The sequence below is a fragment of the Vicugna pacos genome, chromosome 10, assembly GCF_048564905.1.
Source record: "Vicugna pacos chromosome 10, VicPac4, whole genome shotgun sequence".
In the NCBI taxonomy this organism is placed as follows: Eukaryota; Metazoa; Chordata; class Mammalia; order Artiodactyla; family Camelidae; genus Vicugna; species Vicugna pacos.
The window spans coordinates 32921341-32947591 of record NC_132996.1 but is presented as its reverse complement, the minus strand read 5'-3'; the positions used below and the strand labels follow the sequence as shown (position 1 = coordinate 32947591).

Genomic DNA, 26251 nt, shown 5'->3' with positions numbered 1-26251 from the left:
CTAGGAGACCGTCCTACCTTATCCATTTGGCATACTCTTACTCATCTTTCAAGACCTAGATGAAGTGTTATGACCTCTCCTGGGACCAGCAGCATCCATCTCTCCACCTGCTGAATTAATTACCATTTGATCACCATAGTGACCTACACATGCTCTAAAAGAGCACTTCTCTTACTGTCTATAGTTGTTGCTCATACCTCCATGTAACTGTGTGCAGTGGAAAGGGTGGGGGATCATCTTGTTTGTATTTGTATCTCAGTGCCTAGCACTAGCTAGTAATCCCCAGCACAGCACAGGTCCCCAGAATATATGTTGATTTTTAAAAAATGAACCAAAGAGTGTAATCAACAAAGTAAACCTGGGTGCAGTTCTATGCTATATTTCAGTCCGTTCAATGTTGGAGCCGGGTAACTGCTTGGGAAGCACATGTTGAAACTAGGTCCTCTGCCTTCTCCAACTTCAATGTTCCCACCACCCATCAGAATGAAAAGGTTTAAATACCATCTTTTCCCAAATAAATATGTCAAATACAAATTGAAGACACCTCATTGGTTTTTTATCTCCAAGTCCTTCACAAGAATAGCATCTTTTTTACAGTATAGCAATAGTGTGTGGCAGACAGGAAAACAAACTGTGCATTCTAACTATTGTCCAAGTCACCTGTCTGCTTAAGTCTCTTTGCTGATAATGGGACTGCATGGTGTCTAATTCTGTTCAGCAGGGGTCAAGGTCTATCAGCAGAAGTCCTTCTGGGACTGCTGTGCATGGTGCTTCACACAAAGTAACCCCTAGGAAAATGATGCTATGACCACATGTAACCAGGGAAATGAGGCAGGCCAGGAGGAGATGCTGAGGACTCTGCTGTGGTCACACACCACTCTTGATACAGCAGGAGCCTCAACAAAGGGATTAATCAGAAACCCTAGGATCTTTGGCATACATTTCTCAGTCATACAACACCTAGAATATTTTATTCATGGCTGCCAGTTTAGAGAAATACGTTGCACCAGTCAAGCTCTTTTAATTGCAAACAGCAGAAACACACCTCATTATAGGTTAGGACACAAAGGTGAATATGCATAGTAGTGGAACCAAACTAAGTTTGGTTTCAAGGACTGATAACACTGTCAGATCTTGCTCTCCTCATTTCTCAACTCTGCTTCTGCGCTGGTTCATTCTCTCCTCCTGCAGGTAGGCTTTGTGGAAAGCATGGCTTCCCCATCTTTGCCAACATATCAATTGGAGCATCTATAAGTTTCCAGGAAAAATTCCATTTGGCCCAACCCAGATCATGTAGGTGCCCCTGTATTCAAGGGAATGGTTTCATTACCAAAAACCTTGGGGCACGCAGGTGTGATCACTTTATAAGTCACTGCACGCCAGCTGTCTCGCCCAATTTGTACTGACTGCAGGTGTTAATAACTTCAAGTATTTTTAAAGTGTATTTTTTTTCTGATTACAAAATAAAGGCTCATTGTTTAAAATATAGAAGATTCAGAAAGGAAAAAGGAGTGGGAAATATCCCATAATCTCACTACTCAAATGACAGCCATTGTTAGCCCTCCATTCTTTTGTTTAACGCTTAAAAAAAAAAAGTCCCTTATATACAATTTTGCCTCCTGATTTTTTCACATTAACATTTTAACGCATACATTTCCCTAAGTCATAAAAAAATCCTTGAAGTGGGGGGGTATAGCTTAGTGGTAGAGTGCATGCTTAGCATGCCCAAGGTCCTGGGTTCAATCCCCAGTCCCTCCATTAAAACAACAAAAATAGAACAGGCTGTTCAATCAAGAAAATACATTATATATATATGAGCTCCTTGAAACCTTGCTTTAAATAGTTATACAGTATACTCTCTATTTCCCTTGTTGGGAAGGAAAGAATGCAGTGGGATGAGACGGGACTCCTCTCATATGTGTGCATCTGTCCATAGGCATTTACAGTTCCCAGGACTGGACAAGAGGCCTCAGCCTGGAATTCCCCTGCCCTATGTCCTGCATTCCCCTAAACTCTTCCAAACGTGTCTCATCACATTCACTCTTCCTCTGCTCCAGGCTCAAAGGACTTGCTATCAATTCGGCTAATGGTTTGGCCAAATGCTTTAGGTTTGAACGCTGAAGCTTTGTAGCTACGTCATCTGGGAAATTTGTTTTATCTCTCTAATATGAGTAAAATGAGGATTTTGTGTAGAGTTCTTATGAAGATTGACATTATGTATGTAAGACACTGAGCACATAATAGGTGATCAATAAACAGCAGTATCACAAGACCCAAAGATTCCTCTCTAACTGTATGGCGCTCTCCACCCTCGCCCTGCTTTGTCAGGTGTGTTTCTCAAAATTTATTGTTTGCGGTCTCTCTTGCTCCCATTTACACCCAACTCACTGTAATCTGGCTTCTGTTCCCTCTCTACTGACACTGCTTGCCAAAGATCTAATAAATTTCAGATGCATTCGTGGAGCTTTGGGTCATTTCTTAATCTTTTCTGTATACAGTCTCAGTTAACCAATTCTTCCTTCAAACTTCTCTCTTGGTCTCCGTACCAAGAATCTTCCCAGTTTTCCTAATTCTTAGACTGCCCCTTTAATTAGTATTGTCCTCAACTTTCATGTGTCTGGAAGAAGCATGATTCTTTGCTGTGAGATCTCAGCTGGAATTCTGGTTCTCCTACTTGCCAAATTGAGTTCCTCGGTTTCTTAACTCAGCTGAGCCTCCATCCTCTAACCTGTGGAAAAGTGACTCTGCTCCTGGTTAATAATCCTAAATGGAGTGAATGTACACTGAGCCTGCATTTCCCATTGGTGTAATGGATTAGTAGGCATAAACTGGAATTTCAGGCCTGGAAAGCCATTTCATACATTAAGAATGTCAAAACTCAAAACAAAGAATATGCTCTTCAAAATATTTATTAACCATATAAAACTAAACAATGTGAACTATGATGTAAATGTTCCTTTGAGGCATTTTTCTTCATGGGCGGGACTGGCTGAGGTTTCTTAGACTCTTAGTTTAATGAAGTTTGGACAGAACATGCCATCTTTTCCTGGTAACTCTTCCTAGAGCATACATAGGTATTTTTCCTTACTCCAGAGACCTTTGAACTGCACTGAAAATTAGGGCCATCTGCCACAAAGAAAAAAACAAGTTCAATGATGTTCAGATGAACGCCTCTCAAGATTTTTGAAAGCTAAATGTTGGGAGAGGGACAGTTTCAATGTCTTACTCTTCCATTTTTATAAAAAATCTACTTTGCTGAGCTTCTGAGAAATGTCTAACAAAACAACCAAGTTTGCAGGAGAAATTTCTAGATCCACTCACTCCGCAATCAGTTTCAGTGATGCTTTTTACAGTTATACAAACGCCTTCAAAATACTGACTGAGGCAGTTTCCTCCAAAATCCTAGTTCCAGGCTTCACTTACAATTTTCACAATATCCAAAACACTTCCAAACTTCTTTTTGATCCATCCTCCTTATTGATTGCTTTAATTGGCCTTTAAAAATTTCATAAAGAAAAATACCTTAAGGATGCAACAACTTACTTGATCTGTTGGCTGAAGTCAGTGAGATGCTTTGTGGAGACTGAATAGGGGAGGAAGAACTACTCTAATATCAGGATGCTGCTGCTTAAGAATTAGGAAACAGCCTAAAGCCAAGCTACTATCAATTTTTTTTCGTTATCAATACCCAAACCCAGCTGTTACCAATTTTTTAAATGCCCTTATATTTCTTGCCCTCCGGGACAAAGCAGAGTCAAAATCAAAGCTTGAGAACTGTCTTTTCAAAAGACATCAGTTCATTAGTTTAAGGGGGCTGCCTTGGATTCCTGGCAAGATAAAGGTAAGGCAAGTTTCGATTTGTAGTTTACTGCAGTATCTTATTCCTCCTACCCACCTGCAAAGTCAATATTACAAAATTTTCTTCTTTACTAAAGTTAGCTTTCTAAAAAAGTTGTTTTATCAATGCCAAAAACCTGACTCAAACAAAACAGACCCCTGCATTTTAATAAATGTTTCTGGGAAATTCTTCAATGCTTCTGTATTAGCGCTTGTAGCTTTATATCCTGACATTATACTAACAAGTTCTCACTCTGTTATAAAACAAAAATTGCAGTTCAACGTGCAGTGTTCCCATCTAACGAAATCCTAGCCCCTTGTTTCCATCCATAGGTGTCCTAGTTCAGGCCCTCCTTAGTCTTATCATGATTCAATACTACAATGGCTTTGAAACTAATCTAAACGTAATTCCCAGGATCCATTCTCTTATCTGCCACCAGCACCTTTCCAAGGTATGTAATTGTCCTTTGAGCCATCCCTCCAACATAGGACTTACCACATTTTATTGTCATTCTGTTTATATGAGTCTCCTCTATTTTATCCCAGGTCCCTAGTGGTCAAAGACTATTTCTTCTGTTTACCAGGTGGCATATAAAAGGCACTTAGCATAAGCATCCTATGTTGAATAAGAGCCCGACTCTCTTATCAGCTTTCAGATAGCTTAAGAATGCCCTTTGAAAATTAGACTTTTTCTACTTAATTTACTATTCTTAAACAATATGTAAAGAATTCACTGCAAATCTTGATGAAAACCAACACCTGATTTTCTTCTTTGAAGCTAGTGCACTAGGAAAAATGCACCTTAATGACTTAATGAGTGATGCTACTAAACACCAATTTTATTTTTTAGCTTTGTCCTCAGTGGCTGAAATATATTACCTGTTCCAGCCTATACAGCCTTTTCAAAGGTTTTCTGCCTCCCACACTTACCAGCTTTTATGTCTAATTTGTCTGTCTGGACCAATTCCTCTCACAGTTTTGAACTGAGCTTTTTAACATGCCATGAGATTAAAAGCAAAATAATCAAACTTGTTAGAAGTGTTTATAGAATAGGTCCTAATCAAGAGATACGACCTATGATCAAAAAGCACAAAGATCTTGTAACATCCATTTTTATCTGCTAGAAGGCCTTCAGTGCTTATCTCTCTGGTTCTAATCTATGTCAGAAAAAGACATCACATAGAATTAACACTGCCAATCACTTAAATTTGCACTCAATTCTAAAATTCAGCCCTATTTAGTGCGTTAAAAACTCCCCACTTCAAAACTCTCTCCTGTGACTCAGTTCAAATTAGAAAGTTATGAATCATATCCATTATATTCACTTAACAATATAAAGCTATTTTAAACTGCATTATAAATTTCCGACAGATCGAATGTATAATATGCAATGTGATGTAAAAATATTAAGTCCTTATGCCAAAAAAAAATTCAAGGATGATGGGTAAATTCTTCTTAAATCCCCAAACTATTGTGGACTTAAGCTCATCATTAAATAATCAATGTTTCATAGTCTATCAAAAATGTGCTCTGTTTTGGGGACTTTATATACTTTATACTCTACATTTTAAAATGTAGTGATAATGGAGATAAAATAGAAAATAGGCACCACAAAGATTTAGACAATTAAGGTAAGCTCAGAGTGACTTTTAATATGCCAATCAATGTTAATAAAACACAAGTCAAACAGACAAGTGCAAACATGTTTCAAACCAAAATTAATAGGAAAACAAACAATACACAAATTCCTTTTTTTTTTTTTTTGCAACATCTGTTAGCCAGCATGGTTAGTCAAATGGCTAATCACAGATAAAATGTATTTTGTGAAAAGCTTGGAATAGTCAGAAGTCATTCTGGCATTTTAAACAGCTATGTACAGTATCATCAAGATTAGTTTATGTACACAAATATTGAAGAGAAACCGGGCAAAACATTTAAAAACAGACTAACAATACAATCAAGTACAAAACTTGGGTGGAGAGAGGAAACATTTTTTAAAAAGAGGGTAGGGCAGTATCAGGAAAAATTACAAAACCAGTAATAATTATACTACATTAATACAGCATTCCAAAGAGGGGGAAAGGTGCATTTCTCCAATGCACTAGCTTCAAAGTTCAAAGGAAAAATAAGGGCAAATAACTGCTTTTCATCAAGAGCAGCTATATATTTCACATAATTGTTTTAAAAAGAAAGCCTATTAACAACAATGATTGTTTAATGCTACAATTTTATAGCAAAGACAAAACTAAAATAGCAGCAAATTCACAAGGCAATACTTCCACAGAATTATCATTCCATGGTTCATGCAATGCCTACAAAGTGCTCCCAGTTGGATATACAAGTATAATTCACAATTAGAAAAAAAAAAGAAAGAAAAGGTTGACACACAGGTACACGGAAGGCTGAGGAGTACTGAGTCTCTTAGCATTTCCCTTTTCAAAGGGAAAATATGTTTGTAATAAAGCCCTTGAGTCCTTTTTACAGGTCACTACAGGGAAAGATACCTTTTATTACAATGCAACAGCAAACTATAAGCAGCACACCACCACAGTGGTTAACCTTGGAAAGGCTGGTGTAACATCCAACAGTGACTGACACCCTACAGAAGACAGACTTGTAAGACTAGACGAAAGCCTAATATAGCACTGGTCAAAATACAGTTTTCAACTGTAATTCACAAATAAAAGTCCTAAAAGGTATTTCAGTAAAACTACTGACACCGACTGAGAAAGTAATTGCAAACTGGATTCTAGCAGTGATTTCAACCTAGCTTCCTCTTGTCACAGTTTTCTGGGGGGAGGTGGGAAATGAGTAGTTCAGTATATAGTAAGGCTGACAGAGCGGTTCATTTTCTTTCCAATAAGTCGAGATGTTCTATTACTCTGGGTGGTGGACCTAGTGGCCATCCGGTCAGTGAAGAGTGCTCTTTCCTCAGCAGCAGCTTTTGCCATCTGGGCTTTCTTGAGTTCTCTAAGAATATAAAAATAGGAAACAAGACTTTTCACTGACTTTATTAATCTTAGTAAGGGATTCTAAAAGGCCAAATACAAACTACACTATCAGATCTTTGAATGCCATCATTATTCTAAGATGCAATTGAGGAAAGAAAATATACAATATGAAACTTTAGCTTCTGCTCAAACTTAAATTCATGAAATATTTTTACTCTGTGCTTTCAGAATTAAAATATTATATACATTTGGATGCTAGTAATGTTAGCAATGCTAGTAATGACTTTAGGTCTTAAAAAATAATTTCAAATAGAACTCTAATTCATATTGTGAAAGTATCTTTACATAATAGAGGCAAAAGGAAAATTCTACTTTCTCTTTATATAAACTGATAGCTATCAAACTAATGGCAAATAAACCTTTAAATATTTCAAGTCAGTTTTATTAGGTTAGAATCAAAATGGTAGCAATAAAGCAAATGAATTAGCATTATCATTCCAACCAGTTTTCCAAAAATGTCAAAGCTTATTCAGATGAAATCATCTACTAACCTAATCAACATTAATTTCATCCTTTCATAAAAATAAGTAGAACAGAATGTTTCAAGAAAAACGTTAATTTATGAGGAGAGTTTAGAGGGAAACCGGTACCTGCTCATTTTAGTTTTTTGCTACAATCTGGGGCTTGGGATTATCACCACTTGCAAATATATGCTAGTCTTAAAATTTTTTAAGTCCATAGCTTCAAAGTTTAGAAACAATCTAAATTTATAGGTCAAATACTAATTTAAGGCAGAAGTCCCCAAACTTTAACCGTACAACATGCCAAGCCACCATATTCTTCATTATCATAAAGCCTAAATCATCTCTTGTTAAAATTTGAGAATAAAAATGAGAAAGTAAAACCAAAAAACCCCTCACTTACTTCTGCAAAAGCGAATTTTTGAACTTTTCAGCATTCAATTCTATCCGTAATTGTTCTGCACTTTTCCTAGAAGCAGACAGCAATACTGAATGCTTTACCAGTGCCATTGCTGAAGGTCTTCTTTCTGGATCTGGATGAATCATCACCTTAAAAAGAGAAGTAAAATTAAGGTAAAGATATGCAATTTAATAAAATATTGAATTGTATCAATTAAGTGCTTCATATATAAAATACACACTTTGAGCAACTCTGTAAATTCTTGGGAAAGCACTTGTGGAATCCGAGGTAATCTACCCTGTCTGATTTCATGCCATTGGTCTCCATTTCTTGGAAGAGGCTCAGCACCAGCAGCACATACCACTGTGAGGGCAAGGGCAAAAATATCTGCTTTTGGTAGATGAGTATAGTTCTGTAAAATTAAAAAGAAAATTTTAAGGGAATATAAAATGGACCTAATAAAGTAAGATTACTCAATGATGATTTAAGAAGAAATAAGACTACATTAAAATGTCCAATGCCACTTAAATGAGTTTAGGACCTATTCAGAGAACAAGCTAAATTTGGAGAGATTATTATTTTTTTTAAATTACAAAGTAATACACATTCTGGGGTAGGATGATTAATACATCTCTAAAAGTATTCAGGCATTTCTGAAAGGCCTCCTCTTTATCAATAGCCCAATTCAACTCTCGGAAGAAACTCCTATCCCCTAGCGGCATTCATTTGAAAACACAAAACATACATACATCAACAAGTTAGAAATATGCATATACATAAAAGACACTAATTTATACATATAACAAGAACAATGGGATCATACAACTCATTTGCTCTACTTGTTCTGTTTTCATTTAAAACTCTTATCAAGGGGTGGGGAAGGAAATAGCTCAGTGGTAGAGCACATGCTTAGCATGCACAAGGTCCTGGGATTAATCCCCAGTACCTCCATTAAAAAATAATAATAATTTAAAATAATTAATTAATTAGACTCTTATCAAGAAATGTTTTGTTACTTTTGAAACAGTATTGTCAACTATGTGCCATAATTTAATCATTCTCTTATTGCTAAGTATCTCTCTACAGTAGTCTCAATTTGTATATGAATATTTCTGTTGGAGAGACTCCCAGAAATGGAAATTCTGGGTCAGAGGGTACATGATTTTAAAATGTTGATAGATACTAACACTCCAAAAAGGCAATGACATTTTAAAGTTCCACCAGTAGTGTATGGAAACTTTTTTTACCACAGCTCCACCACTGTTGAACATTATATAATCTTTGCCTTTACTGACTTTCACTAGATTAAATAACCCCACAAGCTAACAGTTTAGACTTTTCATTTTGTATTACCTTTCTACTAGTCATTAGCTTAAAATTTAGTACATCTGCATTTATAATCTTCTATCAACAGATAAGTATTACAAAGCAAACGGCTTAAAGGAGACACACTACCTCCTGCAAAACTTCATTTGCAAGAAAACGGCTATCACCCTCTTCAACTTGTGGACTGGAGATCCTTGTTACATGCCCAAGGTCACCTAGAAGTATTGAAAAAAATAGTCAAAAGTTAAAATAGCCTCTCCTCCTTTATTTTAACAAATCATCTGGTTATCTTTTTTTCTTACCTATTTTAAACATAACTTTGTTGGATGCCCAGTCATCTTCATCTCCTTCTTCAGAGGCAGCATTTGGGATTGAAGTTCGAGATATGAAAATATTACCTGTCGAACAGTTATTTAGGTAAGCCACACTAACAATTAATAGTAGAACCAAAGTTCACAAACAAGGTCAGACAACAGAATCATGCTGGTAGCTTTTACATATATAGATTCTCATGAGTTCTACCCCAAACCCAGTGAGAATGAGAATGTTAGGTGATAAGCACTGGGGCTATACTTTCTACGAATGTATTTTCTGGCCTAGCACTAGTTCTTTAACACTTGGAAATCACCACATTAGACCCTTGTCACCTACACATTAATCTACAGCAGTTTTAATTATTTAGAAATAATACAAAAGGCAATTAACATACTAATTTGTGATGCTTTAACTTAATGTTACAAGGCTAGTGTGAAAAGAACAAGTCATGTAGCTCTTGAGTTTGACTGATCCTACAGAATCTACATCCCAATGTAGTTTTGTGGTTCACCATTTCTGCTTTACCCATACTTTTTTCCTTCAAATTCAGGTAAGCTCATGATTAACATAAGTTTTAGTGGCAGATTTTATTTTAATAGTTTTATCAATATAGTATTGAATTTCTAAATGTTACATTCACTGGAGTCATCTTTCCAATTCTGCTTTATTTACAGGACAACTTATTTTACGGTGATATTTGTAAATGAAAATTTAAAACTTCACATGTCTTAATATTTTTAACTTTTGTACTTGTAATATAAGGGGTCTTTATGTTTGTCTGACATTTAATATATGAAATGAATGAGTATGGGCAAACCTTACTGATCCATATTTACTGCCATCAGTTCTAATGTATTTTTTTTCTTTTTGAAAATACACATTTTAGTAAGTTAACGTACAGAAAAGAAATTCTTCACATAGTTCATATAATTGTATAAAATGATTTAAATTCCCATGAATCATATACATTTCCATAGATTAAAAAACTTACTAAATTCAACTTAAAAACACTTAGCCTAAAATGTTTAACTTGAATCCATCAACCTTTTAGTTGTAACTTCTAATTTATAGGATGGAGAAAGGAATAAGCTATATGATGCAAGGAAGCAACCAGTCAAATCCAGAAGAAAGTGTATCTTGCAAGACAAAGTCTTTATTATTACTTTTTTAAAGTAGGGGAATGGTAAAACCTGAAAAAGAAAAATGGTTTTAACCAGATATACTGTACATCCTGAAACAGATACTAGTTTGAACAAATCAACTTGGGTCAGCTAGGAAAAATTTTAATATAATCTGGCTACTATATGAGATGAAAATCTACTGAAATGGAAAGGTACAGACAGTTGATTTAAAGTTATAAAGCAGTATGTACTCTATGATGTTATTTTTGATAAATTGAGAAGGATTTTTACAAAAACGTTAGTGTAGGATTCACTTGCATCCTTTTATTAATGCAAGATAATCAAAATGCATGTATCATTTTGTTTTCTGAATAGTCACATTTTCATGGTACTTTATAGCCTAGAAATACTACCATGCTTGTATAGCACATAAGTTTTCAAAGCATTTTCACACCTCAGTTTGTCCTAATAACCCTGTTAGCAGCACTGACATTATTTTATAACTGTAGTTCCAAAGATTAATAGAAGAGTGGGGATTTAATTTTTTTTTAAGTCTGGCTTGTCTATATTTTAAGATATTTCTACAGTATACTAATCACTGCTTCTGTAATAAAATTTTGTTTCTATTTAAGTTAAAATTATGTAGGCCTACATCTTGATTCATACCACTTTTCCTTCAGTTTGAAATCTCAAAAGCCTTTGAAAGAATACTATGCGGTTGTTCTGAGCCATAGTATGGTTGATCTATTAGAGCCATTTATATATAAAAATCAATTTTTTAGCTGAAAAGTGATCTAACACTAAAGAAAAAAATAAAATCACTATGTTCCTATACTTTCCAACCCCGATTTATATGCAACCTTTTTAATGCAGTTATAATACATGTGTCATTTTGTTCTCTGGGTCATATGATAACAATGTATTACTCCCATTACATACTAGACATACCTCCAGATTTGCATAGCACCTAGGTTTTCAAAACATATTCACATTTTTCATTCTATTGTAATAACCCCCTTAGCACCACCAGCATTAATTTATAATTATGGTTCAGTAGCCTAGTACAAGAAAGGGGCTTTAAACCCAGGATCTTAGTCTCCCCATCAGAGTCCCACTCCAAGACTATGTGGTTCCCATAAGATGCAGCAAGTTTTTCCCAGCTTTTATTAAAAATGAATTTATTATTTCAAAACTTTTGGGGTAACAAGGGAAGAGGGATGGGAAATAAAACACTACTAAGTGGGTCAAAAGTCTTTTAAAACTAACAATGAAAAAACATATCAAGATGTATATGTTTTCATGAAATCATTTATTCTCTACAACTCTAAAGAACACAGTTCAGAGGATCTATGATACTTACTAGGCTTTATATCCATGTGAACCAAAGACATTGAATGAATATACCTCAAGCCACGGCCAACTTGCAAAAGGAGATCCTTTAACTCTGCTTCTGTAAAGTAACTCATGCTTCTATAGTTTTCACTTATGGCATCAGCTAAACTTCCACCTAACAAACACAAGAAAAATTAGCATTTTCTTCTTTCTGAAATATTATTTTTCTTCCTTCTCTCTTACTGTATAACCACACTCAACCAAGAAAGTGACATTTTACAGGACCTATTCCCTTCAACCTGCTTGTGAAATCAAAATTTTACGTATTTTTTCAATAGGGTACTCACATGGGCACAAAATATAATGTAAAGTTGCTGTCTTATTAAAATATACCCCAGTAACCCACCTGGTTCTCTTTCCCAGAGAAAATCAACATTATCACAGTTTCTTATGTATTCTCTCAACTCCTTTCTTACACAAGCAGTAACATATTTGCATTATCTTGAAGATCATTCTTTACCAATAAACAAAGACTGCTCCTTCTTTCTTGTGTCTACAGAAATTTATTGCATAACTGAATGGTAATGTACTAACCAATCCCCTAATGGATAGACATTTAAAAATAATTTCCAAGCCTTTAATACTATATACTATGGTCTCGGGAATAAATTTGTACATCGGTCATTATACACATACTTAGTATATTTACCAGAAATAAACTGCTGGGTCAAAGGGAATGTACAATGTAATATATATGCATAGTGTGTCTGTATGATACTAATTTATTACATATAGAATAAATTTCTGTAGCTAAGCAGTCCATTTCTCTTTATCCCTCTCGAAAAGAGCTTAGGAATGGTATTCATATTATCAGTGCCAAGACTTGAATGCCTCTGAAAAACTCACATAAAATAACAGTGTACTCAGACATTGATTTCAAAATGGCTACCACTTAAACTCTGCTAGTATATGCCTATGTAAATCTGGAGCTTTGGAAGACAAATCTGGAGCTATTACACACACAGACACACACATAGGCAGGCAGGCAGGCAGGCAGGCACACAGTCCCCCTCAGAGAAGGTGTATCAATTCATAATCCCATCATTAATTTATGCAAATACATGTATTCCCACACCCTTGACAACAGAGTCTATACATTTTATAAGTAAAAACCAGTATCCTGGATGCAGCTCAGTGGTAGAGCATGTGCTTAGCATACACGAGGTCCTGGGATCAATCTGAAGTACTTCCATTAAAAAACAAAACAAATTTGTTTAAAGCTTAGTTAGGAATAATAAAATCAGAGCCAAGGTAATAAAATCAAGGTCAATGATATACTAGTCAGAAAAGACGGTCCTACAATTTGAACAAGACTCAATTTAAAAATGTCAAATGTGTTTTAAAAATAAAAATAAATCACACACCTGGGTATCTTAAGCTTAAGTATGTTCTCTGTACTTAGCTTGTAGAAATCTTGAACTTTGGGGGAAAGAGAGGGCTCTATAAGGCAGCAGGTCAATAAGCCTGTCAGACAGGTGACCTTGAAGTCCTAGATCAAGCTTATCAAGAAATAAGCTGCGTTTTAGTGGGTTTAGCAACTATAGCTGGGCTAGTTCCCCTATCTATTTTTAGAGGTGAGAAGAACAAACCACTCATCAGATATTTCAGGTTTTCCTCTTCTATCCATCGACATTTTTTACTTGTTTATCAAGAGTAGAAATTCAGTCTATCACCAAAGATAAAAGGCTCAAAATGCAAATGATTGCTTGAGATAGTAAGAAAACTCAGTTAAGATAAAGGATATCAGTTAATCAACAGTACAAATAAATGATAACAGAATCTTTTTCCTGTGAAACTGTAGAAAAGGATCTAAAGATCAGGCCAATTAGGACATTCAACAGTTTAAGTGGAGAGAAGAATGGAAAAGGGAAACAAAAGAAAAGAAGAGCTCACAAATGTATCTAGATAGCCTCATTTTCTTTTATCTAAGCAAAATAAACAATCATACAAAGAGGCAGACCAGTTCTGTTTATTTTTTAAATATGTATATTCCTTAAGAGTTTTATACTGCTCCAAAATAATAAACTGTTTCAAAAGATTATTTTATAATCTAACTTTATTACAGGACAAGGTCTTTGTAATCTGAAGAGGGTAGCAAGACCACCAATTCCTCCCCAACCCCCAAGGCCCGAGTTTTCTCAAAATCATCTGAATGACACAACCATGTACAGGTAGGTTGTTACAAATCTGTGATCCCTGGACTGTGGATGAATTACTTGTTAAGAGCCAGACACATCAACAAGGTGAGAGGTAGAAACTAAAAGGATGGCATCTAGCAAATATGAAGGGAAGAAGGTATTATAGTCAAGCTGTACTATATTAAATGCAGTTAACTAAAAAATAGAGGTTAAGAAACAGAATGGTCCACAAGGCAGATAGCTACATAAATATTTTGATGGTATGAACAGAAACATTTCAAGAGATGTGTGAAACAAACTAGCAGCAATGCTGTATACTGTGCACCTATATTCTTTTAAGTTATTCAAGGAAATAAAATTCAGCTCAATGAGAAGCCGGGTATGAGAAATGGCTCTTTTACTTCTGTTTTGTTCATTGTTTTCAAATACAGAAAACTTGAATCCACTATCTATACCACATATTTATTCACAAGCTATGAAACGGCTGGTCTTGTCTTAAGAAAACAATGAGAAACAACAAAAAGAAAATCTTTGCTACTCATGTGTTCTGTAAATTCTAAACTCTCTAGTGTTCACAGAAGATATAAAGAAGTAGAAATCCATCACATATAAAGATTTGGGTATTTAATAACATATGTCTGTAAGAATCAGAATCGAGACCAGGACTTTGGTAAAGCTTTAATGAAAAAGGAAGGACCCATGTTGGCTGCTGAAGCACTTGCTGAAATTCAAAGCTATACAAAGGTCCAAAGTTAAACCTCTACAGATGCTTGATGGGGAAGGGGGGGATGAGGGGGAGAGAGGCATGGCTAGGGAGCTAAAAGAACGTAACTCTTTACAGAAAAGTCTTAGTGAATTCTAGTGATAAACTAGGTTGGATAGATGGGAGTGGGAGCAAGACTGGACAAATGACTGAATTTATATCAATGGAGAGTCACTGTCTGTTTATGAGCAACCAGTATCAGTTTTAGCAGCACAAAATGAAATGGGAAGGGAAGGCCAGATGCAGGGAGCCTGGGTTATTATCCACTCTATTCCACACACACTATGCCAAGTGCCAGGGATACCGAAATATACATGGCAAGGGCCTGAGTAATCTGAGTAACAGGCACATAAATAATATGCATAGTTCTACTACCCAGGTAGAAGGAACAAGGTTTTCAGTCTTAACTTCCAGGTAAGAATTACTTGCACTTGAAATTCATGTTAGGCTTCTGATCTTTGATAAAGATATACAGAATTAGAGCAAGATTATGGATAAAAATATATTATTTCCTTGGTGTTCATTTTCTTGCGCTTACAAATTTTTACAGGGGAACCATGACATTACTCACCATTACAATATTCATTCTGTATAAGCATATGATCATCTTCTGCCCATGCAGAGAAATATCGAACTACATGAGAATGTTGTCCAAGCACTGCATGAGCATATACTTCTCTCAAAGCGTTCTGCCTAGGAGAAATTTTTGAGATTAACAGATTGGTAAATCATTTTTATTCAAGCCTAAACTGAACTAACTTATCTGAAGGTTCATAAGAGAATCCTGACTTCTGTATCTATCATTATGCTGAAGAACAACTTGCTTCAAGAGAGAGTGGGTTAAGACTCTGTATCAGATTTTTTCATTAAAGAATGTTAGAAGGAACCTTACTGGCCCTAGGATTCAGGAAAGATGAACTCCACATTAGTATGAATTCAAGGATGCTACTAGAAACAAGAAATTTAAGTTAGACTCCAAAATCAGACTCCTTATATTATTTCACTAAGTCTAATAAGAACTAATGGCACAAAATGAAATGCATCTGATTAAATCATTATTTCTCAAATATTAGAGAATTAATTAAATTCAGTGCTTAACCACCTAAAGCCTTAACATCTGTAACACCATACTGAACAAAAGAGCAAAAGACAAAATCTTTAATACATACTCATCAACAGAGCCAGCCAATGGCTTTTTTGATCGCTTAATGGCATAAATACATCCATCCAGCCTCTTCACACATTTAAACACAGAACCAAATTCTCCAGAGCCAATCTTCTCTAGCTCATGAAATTCTGTTGTATACCGTGACTTCATATTGCTTTCAGTAATCGTAATTCTCTGTAATAAAAAGTGTATCCATGTACATAATACAAAGGTATGAAAATGATTTTTTACTATAGTGAAAGTATTACGTGTGAAACTTAAAAATCATTATATCTTATGTTTTAACATTTGTTTAACATGTATATATGGCAGCTTGTTAAGAAGTAGAAAATCATTTCAAAAACAATAAAAAGCTGTTTACTTTAGCAGGTCTTGTTTCATCTTCAAACTCATAATCACTGGCTTCCATGTCTTCACCACAGGAACTGAAAAATATTATTTTTTCCATCAACATATCTGACAGATGTATCAATTAGAGATTCAAAAGTTTATTTGATAGGTGTACAGTAAAATGAAAATTTAATGAATGAAAAGAGAAAAGAAAGCATTTAATTGTGTAACCACAAAATACAGCTCAGCTGATGAAAATGCTGTTCCTGTTGAGATATGCCAACATCACCACACATATCAAAAGTAAAGCCTTTCTGTGTCAACTGTCTCTGCCTGCCTCATTTTTGACATCAGCAGATTTCCTAGAATCCATCTAGGCTTTTTATTCCTTCCTTTCCCATGCCACTTTTTCCACAGCTGACTACTTCCCACCATTCTCTCCTGAAAATTACTAACAATGGGGAAAAATTTCAGTGTATAAACTTCCATGTCATTCAGTTGAAATTAAATTTTGATGAGTATACCAAATCAATCTTGGGTAGCTGAGGAACCAAACTGTTGAATAATAAATAACTTACTCATTCCAATATGTCCTCTTTCTTCTACGACACTGTCCTGAGGAATGAAGTAACACAGAATCTGGAGTAAAAGGATTAATATTCACTTGAGGAGTCTGTCGCACGTCAAATTCCCTTTTTCCTGATTTTTCTGTATCCATGAATAGAGAACCACCTCGGAGTTTAACAGAGCTGGAATCAATTCCTCGAGCTTTGGAGAGCAAACTCTAGGAGAGGGGGAAAAAAATGTTCATGATCCAAGGGCTATAGAACTGCCTTCTCAACCTAACTTTCAACAAGCTTTTCACGTGGCTGAATGTGTAGGCCAAAGCAACTCACAAGTCTTTGTTATCTTTCAAGCAAAATAAACAATGGTTAACTTAGGAGTCTGAAGCTGTATACTAACCACCTTTTCTGAAAAGGCCAAGGAAAATAGGTCTCTAACCCTAAAAAGACAATGAATGCAGACTAAAATTAAGTTCGTTCTAGAGGCTAAAAGTTAACAAACTCTTTTAATCCATCTAAAAATGGAAAGCAGTCAGGGAGCCCCATAAAAGTTCCCCTCCCCCATCTAAGTAGAGCTTTGAAAGCCACCTCCCTAGGACTCCTCCCCTCACTTCCAGAGGGATTTTGCCTTGGGCAAGTGGGCTAATAAACAGCAAGGCACCAAAGCACACGTCTTCCTGAAGTTTAATGACTCTCGGTACTGAACCTGACTCACTTAAAAAGGTAAATTTTCCACATAAATCTTATAAATGCGATACTTGTCTTAATTTCAGGAAGTGTTCGTTTTAAAATCTGTTACACCTAAAGTTCTGGGGTGGTAATCTGCATACTCACTGGCCTCTCAACAAACAGGTGCCAAATACCTACTTCTTTAAGATACATTATCTACAGCACAAAAGCACGAAGGTCCAGGCAATAATACCAAAGCTTGTTTTTAACAGTTGGATGTTCCTTATCTTAGGCTTAGGAATTTAGGCTGACCAAACTTGGGCACCGCAAACCCAAGGGTGTAAACAAACGCTTACCCAATAAATATTCTGTCCGGAAAGAGGTTTAAACGCTACTCTGAGTTATTTACGAGTCCTTAAGACTGTAAATGCTTGAAGGCCAGCCTTTTCTCCCAAGTCGAAGCGTAGTCTCCCTCGGTATCTCAGACTTTCCCCCCATAAGGCCACCTGATACGAAATGATAAGCGCATGAATTTTTTTTTTTTAACCGAACTCTTGCGTGCGCCGCCCAAATTACAGGACCGATCACTTCGTTTAAAAGGCACCAGATGGCTGCGGCGCTCGGGAGTGTCAGGTGGCCAGGCCAGCACCACTCGAGCATCCTTCCAAACCACGTTATCGGTGCCACACTCCCGCTGCCACGCTCGGGGCGGCCCCGACTCGGCGGGCGTTAAATCGTCAGCCACCTGGACCGCGCCGATCAGCCTCTATGAAAGATGAAGAAGTTCCAGACGAGGCCTATTGTTCAGTTACATAATCTTAACGGACAACTTCTGGGCTGGGCCCCAAAAAGGGGCTGCCAACTTTTTGTTACGGTGCAGGAGAGCGAGAGGGGGTGCGGCCGGACGGTTATGTAACCGAACCCGGGCAGCGCCGCGCTCGACTCCCGGCGCCGCGGCCTTTTTAAAAGGCTGGGCCAGCGCGGGCTCGGGGCGCCCCGGCAGCCGCGTCGTCTCACCTTGGGGGTGTGCGGCGTGTCGAAAAGCCGCAGCTTTCGGAAGGTCTTGTGCGGCGGGGTGCCTGGGTGGTCAGGCAGCGGCGAGCAGGCGCCCTCGCCCGCCCTGCGCGCCCCGCAGCCGCGCGGGGACGCGTCCCCTGGGCCGCCGCAGCGCACGGGCGAGAACGAGCTGCCCAGAAAGTAGGCGGCCGCCGGCGACTTGACTGGCGACGAGGAGCCGAAGCCCTCCTCCTCCCACGAGTCGCCCTCGGCCCCGCCGCCCGCCGCGTCCGCGCCCGGGCAGGCGCCCCGCAGCAGCATGTCTTCCTCCAGCTCCCCGGGGCTACCGGGGGCTTGGCCGGGTGAGCGGCGGCGCTCGGGCCCGGGCTCTGAGGGGCTCCGCGCGGGCGGCAGCGGAGAGTCGGGCTCCTGAAAGGCCGAGTCTTCCCCGGTGCTGTGGCCGCTGCCTTCCTCCTCTTCTTCCTCCTCCTCCTCCTCACAGTCGCTGCAAGGCGAGAAGATCAGCTTCTGCCGCAAGGTGCAGGCCCCGGCGCGGCGGGGCGGCGGCGGCTGCTGCCGGCTCAGGAAGCTCATCTCGCCCCTGGGGCCGGGGCGGAGAACCGGAGAACCTGGGCCCGCGGAGTCCAGCACTCGGCCAGCCCAGGGGGCGGGTCCGCCACGTGCGACTGGGCGCGCCCGCTGGTCGCGGCGGCGGGCCTTCGCGGCGGCGGCGGACTGAGGCTCCGGGACGCTCGGGGCGGCGGGCGGCGGGGGCGGCGGCGGCGCGGACTGTCTGGCAGAGGCGGGGCGGCCCGGGCGCCGAGGCTGGGGTCTCCGCAGGTCCAGCCGCAGGTTCGGGCTCCGCGGCTTCCCGCGACCGTTAACCACGTGAGTGCACAGCCCACCAATCCCCACCCATCTCGGGGTTTGAAAAAAAAGGAGGGCGCGACGTAGCCCGCGGGGGAGGGGCCGGCTACGCGATTTTGGCGCGAACCTGCTAGCTCCTCCCCACCGATCGGCGCCGGGCCAGGCCTGGGCGGGTGCGGCTCCGCGGGCCAATGAACGAGCCAGATGGCTGGGAGCGGGTCCGGCGCTGCCCCGACGGGGTCGGCCTGGGGAGCCGAGGCGGCCCTCTGGGAGGGGCGAAGGCTGCGGGCTCGACTAGGCCGAGCCGAGTGTCACGGCCTCTTCGCCGCCCCTCTGCCTCCCCGGAGTCCGACGCCGGACAGAGGGCGGGGGAGCGCCTGGGGTGTCTGCGGGTCTGGGCTGGCCGGGACCGCCGTGGCCCTCGGGCGCTGCCCCGGAGACACGCCTCCCGTCCGGCGTCCCTTTGGCGCCCGCCCCTGGGGCGCTGTGGGCGTGGCTGTGAGGAGTCACGTTCCCGGGTCGAGGTCTGAGCCGGAAACGGTGACTGCGGCCTCAGGACTCGGCAGAGCTGTGTGAGCGGATGGGTTAGGCCGACACCGAAGTCAGCAAGAAGACGGACTCGCGTGTTCTCCAGGCGAGGTCACCGGCTATGGGGCGACCTCTGAGCCGCAGTTACCCCCTAGAGAGGCTGCTTGGGTCCGGTGTGTCCGCAGCGAAGTGAGCGCCCCAGGCCGTGGTCCCCTTTGCTGTCCGGCTCCCCAACCCCACTCGTCCACAGTAAAGAGGAGCAGCACCGCACTCGGCCCTCAGCACAAAACCAGGTGCCCACTGCGTTAGTATTTGATAGCCAGCACGTGGGCAAGTGTGGCAAAACAGATTGGCCCAGCTCGCTGCACACTTAAAAGCACCTTGAGAAAAAATTTCTCTAGTACTGCGTCGAATTGTGGTTTAATACGTCCCTTATTGTCGCACAAGTTTCTGACAGTTTTTCAGTTGTGAATAACCCCGTGATGAATAGTCTTCCTTCTCGTGTTTCCCCCACACCCCTCTTAGGACAGGATACATTCAAAGAAGTGAGAATTACTGGTTCAAAGGTAAACTGCCAAACTGCCCTGCAGAAAAAAAAATTCACGTTCTCGCTAGCAATAGATTAGAGTCCACTCTTCTGAATTCTGGACATCAGTGTGTATTTAATGTTTTTTAATGTAGTTTTGTTCTTTTGATTAATAATCACTGGACAGTTTTCATGTGCTTATGGCCATTTGCATTTATAATTATATATTGCATTTGTCCTTTTTTTTTTTACTGTGGCACTTTGCCATCTATATGTTGTTATGACACGTTTCAAAGGTTGAACTCAAGCTGGATTTTTAATAATATCTTAGTACTTATCACATGGAGAATTCCTTGAGGTCTCATAACTGAAGATGCAGTAAAGGGTAAACAGCTGTCTTCTCCAAATATTTGCTAACTGATGTATAAATGTGTATTTTTTGTGTGTTAATCCAAACTTAATTTCAAGCACTTGGAAGACAAGAACTCTCCCTTTTTGTATGTTTGGAGGAGAGGCATTCTCTGATCCATGATGGCCAAAGCCAAGGAGTGGTTTTTAACACCCTGCCTCCAACACTTCTTCTCTCCTAATAATAAATATAAATTATGTCATATGGATAGTTGACATTTTCTCAATTTCATGTGAAGTATAAAAAAAATAATTTTAGATAACTTCTACTCTTTACTGATCTGTAACATGAATTGTATGGAAAAATAGTGTGATTCCTAGGTAGATGGGAACTTAGTACAGTAAACACCTCTTCCGAACTAGATTTTTGCTCTTGAGTCTCTCCTGTATAGAAATTCTGTATCCCTGTTGCTATCCATGAAAGCACACGCTGCCCCCAACCCCCTTCACTCCTTCACAACATCCTGCATTATTTCCTTAGCAAGTTTATATCTATTTCAAAGTATGTTGATTGTTTGTTTACAACTATTCTCTTTTAGAAAATGAGGTCCTTGAGTATAGGGACCTTTTCTCTTGTTTATTGCAGTATTCTGATGTGGCTTAGGTGCTCAATATCTTCTGAGTGATAAAATAGAGCCCTTACTTAAATATTTAATTGCTTTTTTTCCCCTCTCAATATTATTAATTCAAATGGTATGGAAGTCTCCTACTTAGCCCTGCAACCCCCAGCCTAAGTCCCCTTCCTGGAGGTAAACATTCTTTTTTTGTTTTTTCTCAGCTCTTAACTTTGCTATCTACACCTATCTGCTTCCCTAAACTGAGAAGTCCTTGAAGTTGGCGGGGGCAAAAGGGCCTGGGTTCCAGATGGGAAGGGAAGAGCTCTTGATTCACACCCAAGTCCTCACACAGAATGGGAGAAGTAAATTCCCAACAAATGTACAGAATTACTGGGAGAAAGAAAAATTTTTTTTAAGTTGAAAACAATACTCATCGGGAGAACCATTTGACTTTCTCCACTTCCATGTAAAATAGATACTCCCTGCTCCAGACTTTCCACCACACCAGCACCCAGGCATGGACTATGTAACACTCTGTTTATTTGTCTAGCTTCTCTCCCACTCAGGGCTGAGAGCAAGTTTTATTTGTCTTTAGAGTTCCAGCAATCAGCAATGTGCCTTGGCCCCACAGAAGGTGCTTCATAAATGTTTCCAGAATAAATTAAAATGTAGTGTTCTTTAAAACAAAATACCAAAATGAGTAAAAAACACAGGCCCTGCCTCCTCCCTTCCAGCTGAGAACATGGCACAAGGTTATGGTTTAAATACATCAGTGTCCTAACTGAAATTCTAAATGATTTTTCCGATTTTTTAAATTTCATGCTCCTTGGAGTACAGCACTCACTGTACTAGGAGATGGAGTTACGCCCACCTGCCCCAGGGCATATCTAATTCAAATTTCCTGTTCTTTCCCTATCCTGTGTTGTTTCTAACTGTAATGTTGCTAGGCAACTTTTGCAGAATCCACAGGCTTTTGGTAATATAATAACTGAGTAAAAGTCTTGCCTCTAGGTATTGGGAGAACAAACTTAACCTGTTTTTCCCCTTCAGACTGGTGATTTCACAAGTAAAAGCTTTAATTCCACTGTTGTCTGCCCATGCACCTTCCTTAGCAGCAAAATAAGCAAGATTCCTGCCCTGGAGATTTATAATTGGGATTCCTAAATCACCTTCTCAAATACTTTTAATATATACAGTACATAAATATATGTACATATTCTCATTAACATAAGCTGTGCACTTTTGAGTGAAAGGTCCTTCAGAACCAGGAACTAATTTTTCACAGTGATATAAAGTCTCTGGGAATGTTTCTTAAGACTGGCCAGATTTTACCCAAAGTTGAATCCTTTCTGGTTTATGCTTGTGATTCTGGAGAACTAATAACTATTTCTAAATAAGAGCCTACTCTAATAGATTTCTAATTAAAAAAAAAAGCCGTATTGGCCAAATCTGTTTTTCACTTAAAAACCAAATAATATGCTTAAAAAATTCCACTGTCTTTCTTCATCCTTGTTAACTTATCCCCTTCTGCTGGTTCTCTCAGCAAACCTTACCTCACTTCAGCCAAGCTCTAACTGTTACCAACTGCCAGTTGGCCCCGAGAATCCAGTTCTCAGGCTAGAATGTGGTAACTCCTACCGCTGCTCCTGGTTGACTTCTCAAGTATAGATTGGATTTCTCTACTTTGGCACTTGCCTCTGATGAAGGACATTGACCATTTCACCACATGTTCATCAGTTTACCCTGTGAATACAAAATAATCAAATACAGTTCCTCCTTAAGTTGTTCAATGGATTAAATGTGAGACTAGCATTGTCTCTGACAAATAGTGTTCAGTAAGTGTTATGTATGCTTTTAATTGTAGCAGTGTTATTCAAGAATGACCATACTTGTTAATGGGTTTATAGTCAGTAAATGCAACGTGTGATTCTTGGTGTCCCCCAGATAAGTTTGCTTATTGTGGATAAACAGTTAGGTTTGTGTACAACCTGCAAGGATAATCAAATCAGAACAGACATAGTATTGATATAAAGAGAACTTGAAAAGTGTAGCTAGCGAAGAGTGACCACTTGAAAGTTTGTCTTTTAATGAAATGAACATTATTTATTATCATGCCTAATTCATCTTTAAGGATTACTAACATACTATTTTCATTTTTACTTATAACAATAATATAAGATCAATGGTGGGTTCCATTGTATACAATTGTATCAATAATATAGTTTTATGTACAAAAAAATTTGAGGATGTAAGATTCTCATTCAGTTTTTTCTTGGGGGCTTCAACTCTGAGAGACCATGCTAGAGTACTTAAAAGTTGTGTCTGTACATACACAAAACTTTGGCTATAACCAGTCTTGTTAGTGAAAGAAGCCTTCAGGGATGCTCCCAGTTACCTTGGCCTTTACACAGTCACCCTGATTTTCAAAGACTTAATAGTCTACTGTAATCAGTAAGGTCTGTGGCAATGATGCTAGCTTTAGGACTTTTCCCAAGAGAAAATACTGACCACTAGCCATATCATTCCTAGATAAGAGAGGCGTTCTCAACCAACATTTAAAATTAAAGCTCTGTGAGGCAGTTAGCCAAAATATCATTTTTCCTGTTGGCTAAAACTCTTTTAGACTGGAATGGAATTAAGTAGCCACATTTTCTGCAACATTACTTTTTTTTTTCTTTACTGGAATTCAAAGGGCTGCCTTTCTCTGTATTCTTAATGAGTTTCAGTACCTGAAAAGGTCGCTTCACAGAAATGTTATAAACAGGAAGAATCATGAGTGCCTAACAGAATGCCAGTGCTAAATACACAGTCTCGTAATTGATTAATTGCCTCTCCTCCTGGGTTAGTGACTTACACAGGAAATGACCTGGATGACCACAAGGACTGCCAGTTGTCTGCTAGCCATACTGTGATTATCTAAACCAGCTTTGTTCAGATTACTGCAGCATAGACGATGTGATGAGTCCTCTCCAGTGAATCAAGGGGCCCTGACTCAGTAGGAGAGGAAAAGGAGATAAGGCAGCTATCCCATGCTGGTCTTTTGTGTAGCAACAGGGGTGTTTTGGGGTATTGCTATGTTTTGATGACTCAGTGGTGAGTCAGTTTTAAAGTTCTGTAAAAGGCCTTGCTCAGCCCAGACAGAACTGAGAGATGAGCTCATCCAGTAGCTAGTTGGTAGAAAGTACCCAGCAGTGTGTCATACGATCAGCCAATTGGTGATGTAAATATGTACATGGGAAAAAACATACTGGTAAGGATGAACTAGTTCCTGAATGGAGAATTCAACTCTACCTGGCATCTTCTATTGAGTGCCTGCTATGTTCAAGCACCGTCCACATGCTACACACTGCCCCTTACCTTTACACAGGTCAGAATATGAGAAATGTCCTAGGTGCTAGAAAAAGCTGGGGTGCTTGGGAGGGCGCTGGGAAAGCTATAGTGCCAGCTATATGGTAGGCACTGAGCCAGATGCTTTACATTATTTATTTTATTTAATCTTTATAGGAAACCTCCAAGAGAGGTATTTTCATTCACATTTTACAGATGAAGAAAATTAAACCCAGACAGGTTAAATGCCTGTATCACACACATAGAGCCGGTATCACTGAGACTAGCTCTTTCTACCCCTGCAAGAATAGGGTAAGGTGAGGCTGAGAACTAAACTGGGAGACTTTATGAAGATAGGGTCACAGGACCCAGCAGTTTGCTGCTAGAGCGTGCACAGCAGGGCACACATCTTGTACGGTGTGAATGGAAGCCAGAGACAGTCGGACTTGGCACATCTACTTTTTTGCGATACCATAAAACCCACATGTATTTTAAATTCTAAAATCAAGAGGAAAGATTACAAAGATTGATACTATCTTTTGTGGCAGAGAGTTTGGAGAAATGCACTCTCATTTACCATGGGGGGTGGGTGTAATTTGGTACCATCTTTGAAAGATTGTTCTGATAATTTCTGTTACAATTTAAATGTTTATAATCATTGACTCAGCAATGCTACTGAACATTTGTACAGATTTCCAAGATTATGTAAAAGAATGTTTATTGTTGTATTAATTCATTCAATAAATACTTAACGAGGCCCCATGGGCCTGGCACTCTTCTGGAAACTAAGAACACAGCAGTGAAATGAAATAAAGTCCTTACTTTCATGAAACTTTGAGATCTCTGGTGGAGACAGGCAATATATGAGTAAACAAATGTACAAAAAAGATCAAGTAGTGATAAATGCTATAAAAAAAAGGGGGGAGGTGCCAGGGATTAAGAAATGGTAGAGTTGGAGGGAGGTGCTATTTTAAATAGGATGATCTAGGAAAGCCTTTCTGAGGAGGCAGCATTTGAGCAGGAATCTGAGTGAAATGAGGCAATCAGCCAAATGAAGATCTGGAGGAATTGTGTTCTAGGCATTGTTTATAATACCCAAAATTGGAAGCCACCTAAATGTGCGTTAAATACTTAGTAATCACAGTTTGCAAAGTAATGAGATAGAGCTATATGTACGAAATGAAAAGATAGTAAGATAAAATGGAAGAAAAGGTTGCAAAATTGTATAATGATTCCATTTTAAAAATTAACCTAAAGCAAATATATGTACCACAGGGAAGACATCTGGAGAAATTTACAAAATTATCAAAAGATCTCACTTCTAAGGTTGTTGTATGGATTGAGAGAACAAGACAAAGGGCCTAGGGACCAGCTAAAGAGAGAGCCAGGAGAAAGGCTGGATCATTGCTCTAAAACAGGATGGGGCAGGTGGAATACGGCACAAGTCCTGGGGATCCTTACTCTGCCTTTTCTGACGTACTGGAGCTCTCCTCTCTTTCCATTCACTGATGCCTGATCCCCCCTTCCCTTTCCTCGTTTCCTTACCTC

General features: G+C 39.2%; 1 protein-coding gene across 3 annotated transcripts; it reads right to left on the bottom strand.

The window, feature by feature from the left end:
- Positions 1-2893: 2893 nt before the first annotated feature.
- On the bottom strand, positions 2894-19532 carry WEE1 (WEE1 G2 checkpoint kinase). Of its 3 annotated transcripts, XM_072969483.1 has the most exons (12): positions 18512-19532; positions 16841-17046; positions 16294-16357; positions 15934-16106; positions 15336-15457; positions 11832-11978; positions 9338-9433; positions 9165-9250; positions 7951-8121; positions 7713-7858; positions 6719-6807; positions 2894-3126 (listed from the first exon to the last, which is right to left on the bottom strand). In XM_072969483.1, the coding sequence occupies exons 1-12, from the start codon at positions 19082-19084 to the stop codon at positions 3008-3010; spliced, it is 1992 nt and encodes a 663-aa protein (XP_072825584.1). In that variant the 5' UTR covers positions 19085-19532; the 3' UTR covers positions 2894-3007. The 3 variants fall into 3 exon arrangements, with proteins under 3 accessions (XP_072825584.1, XP_072825585.1, XP_006203579.2); XM_072969484.1 differs by lacking the exon at positions 6719-6807; XM_006203517.3 differs by lacking the exon at positions 2894-3126 and having other exon boundaries at positions 5470-6807.
- Between the last annotated feature and the right edge of the window lie 6719 nt (positions 19533-26251).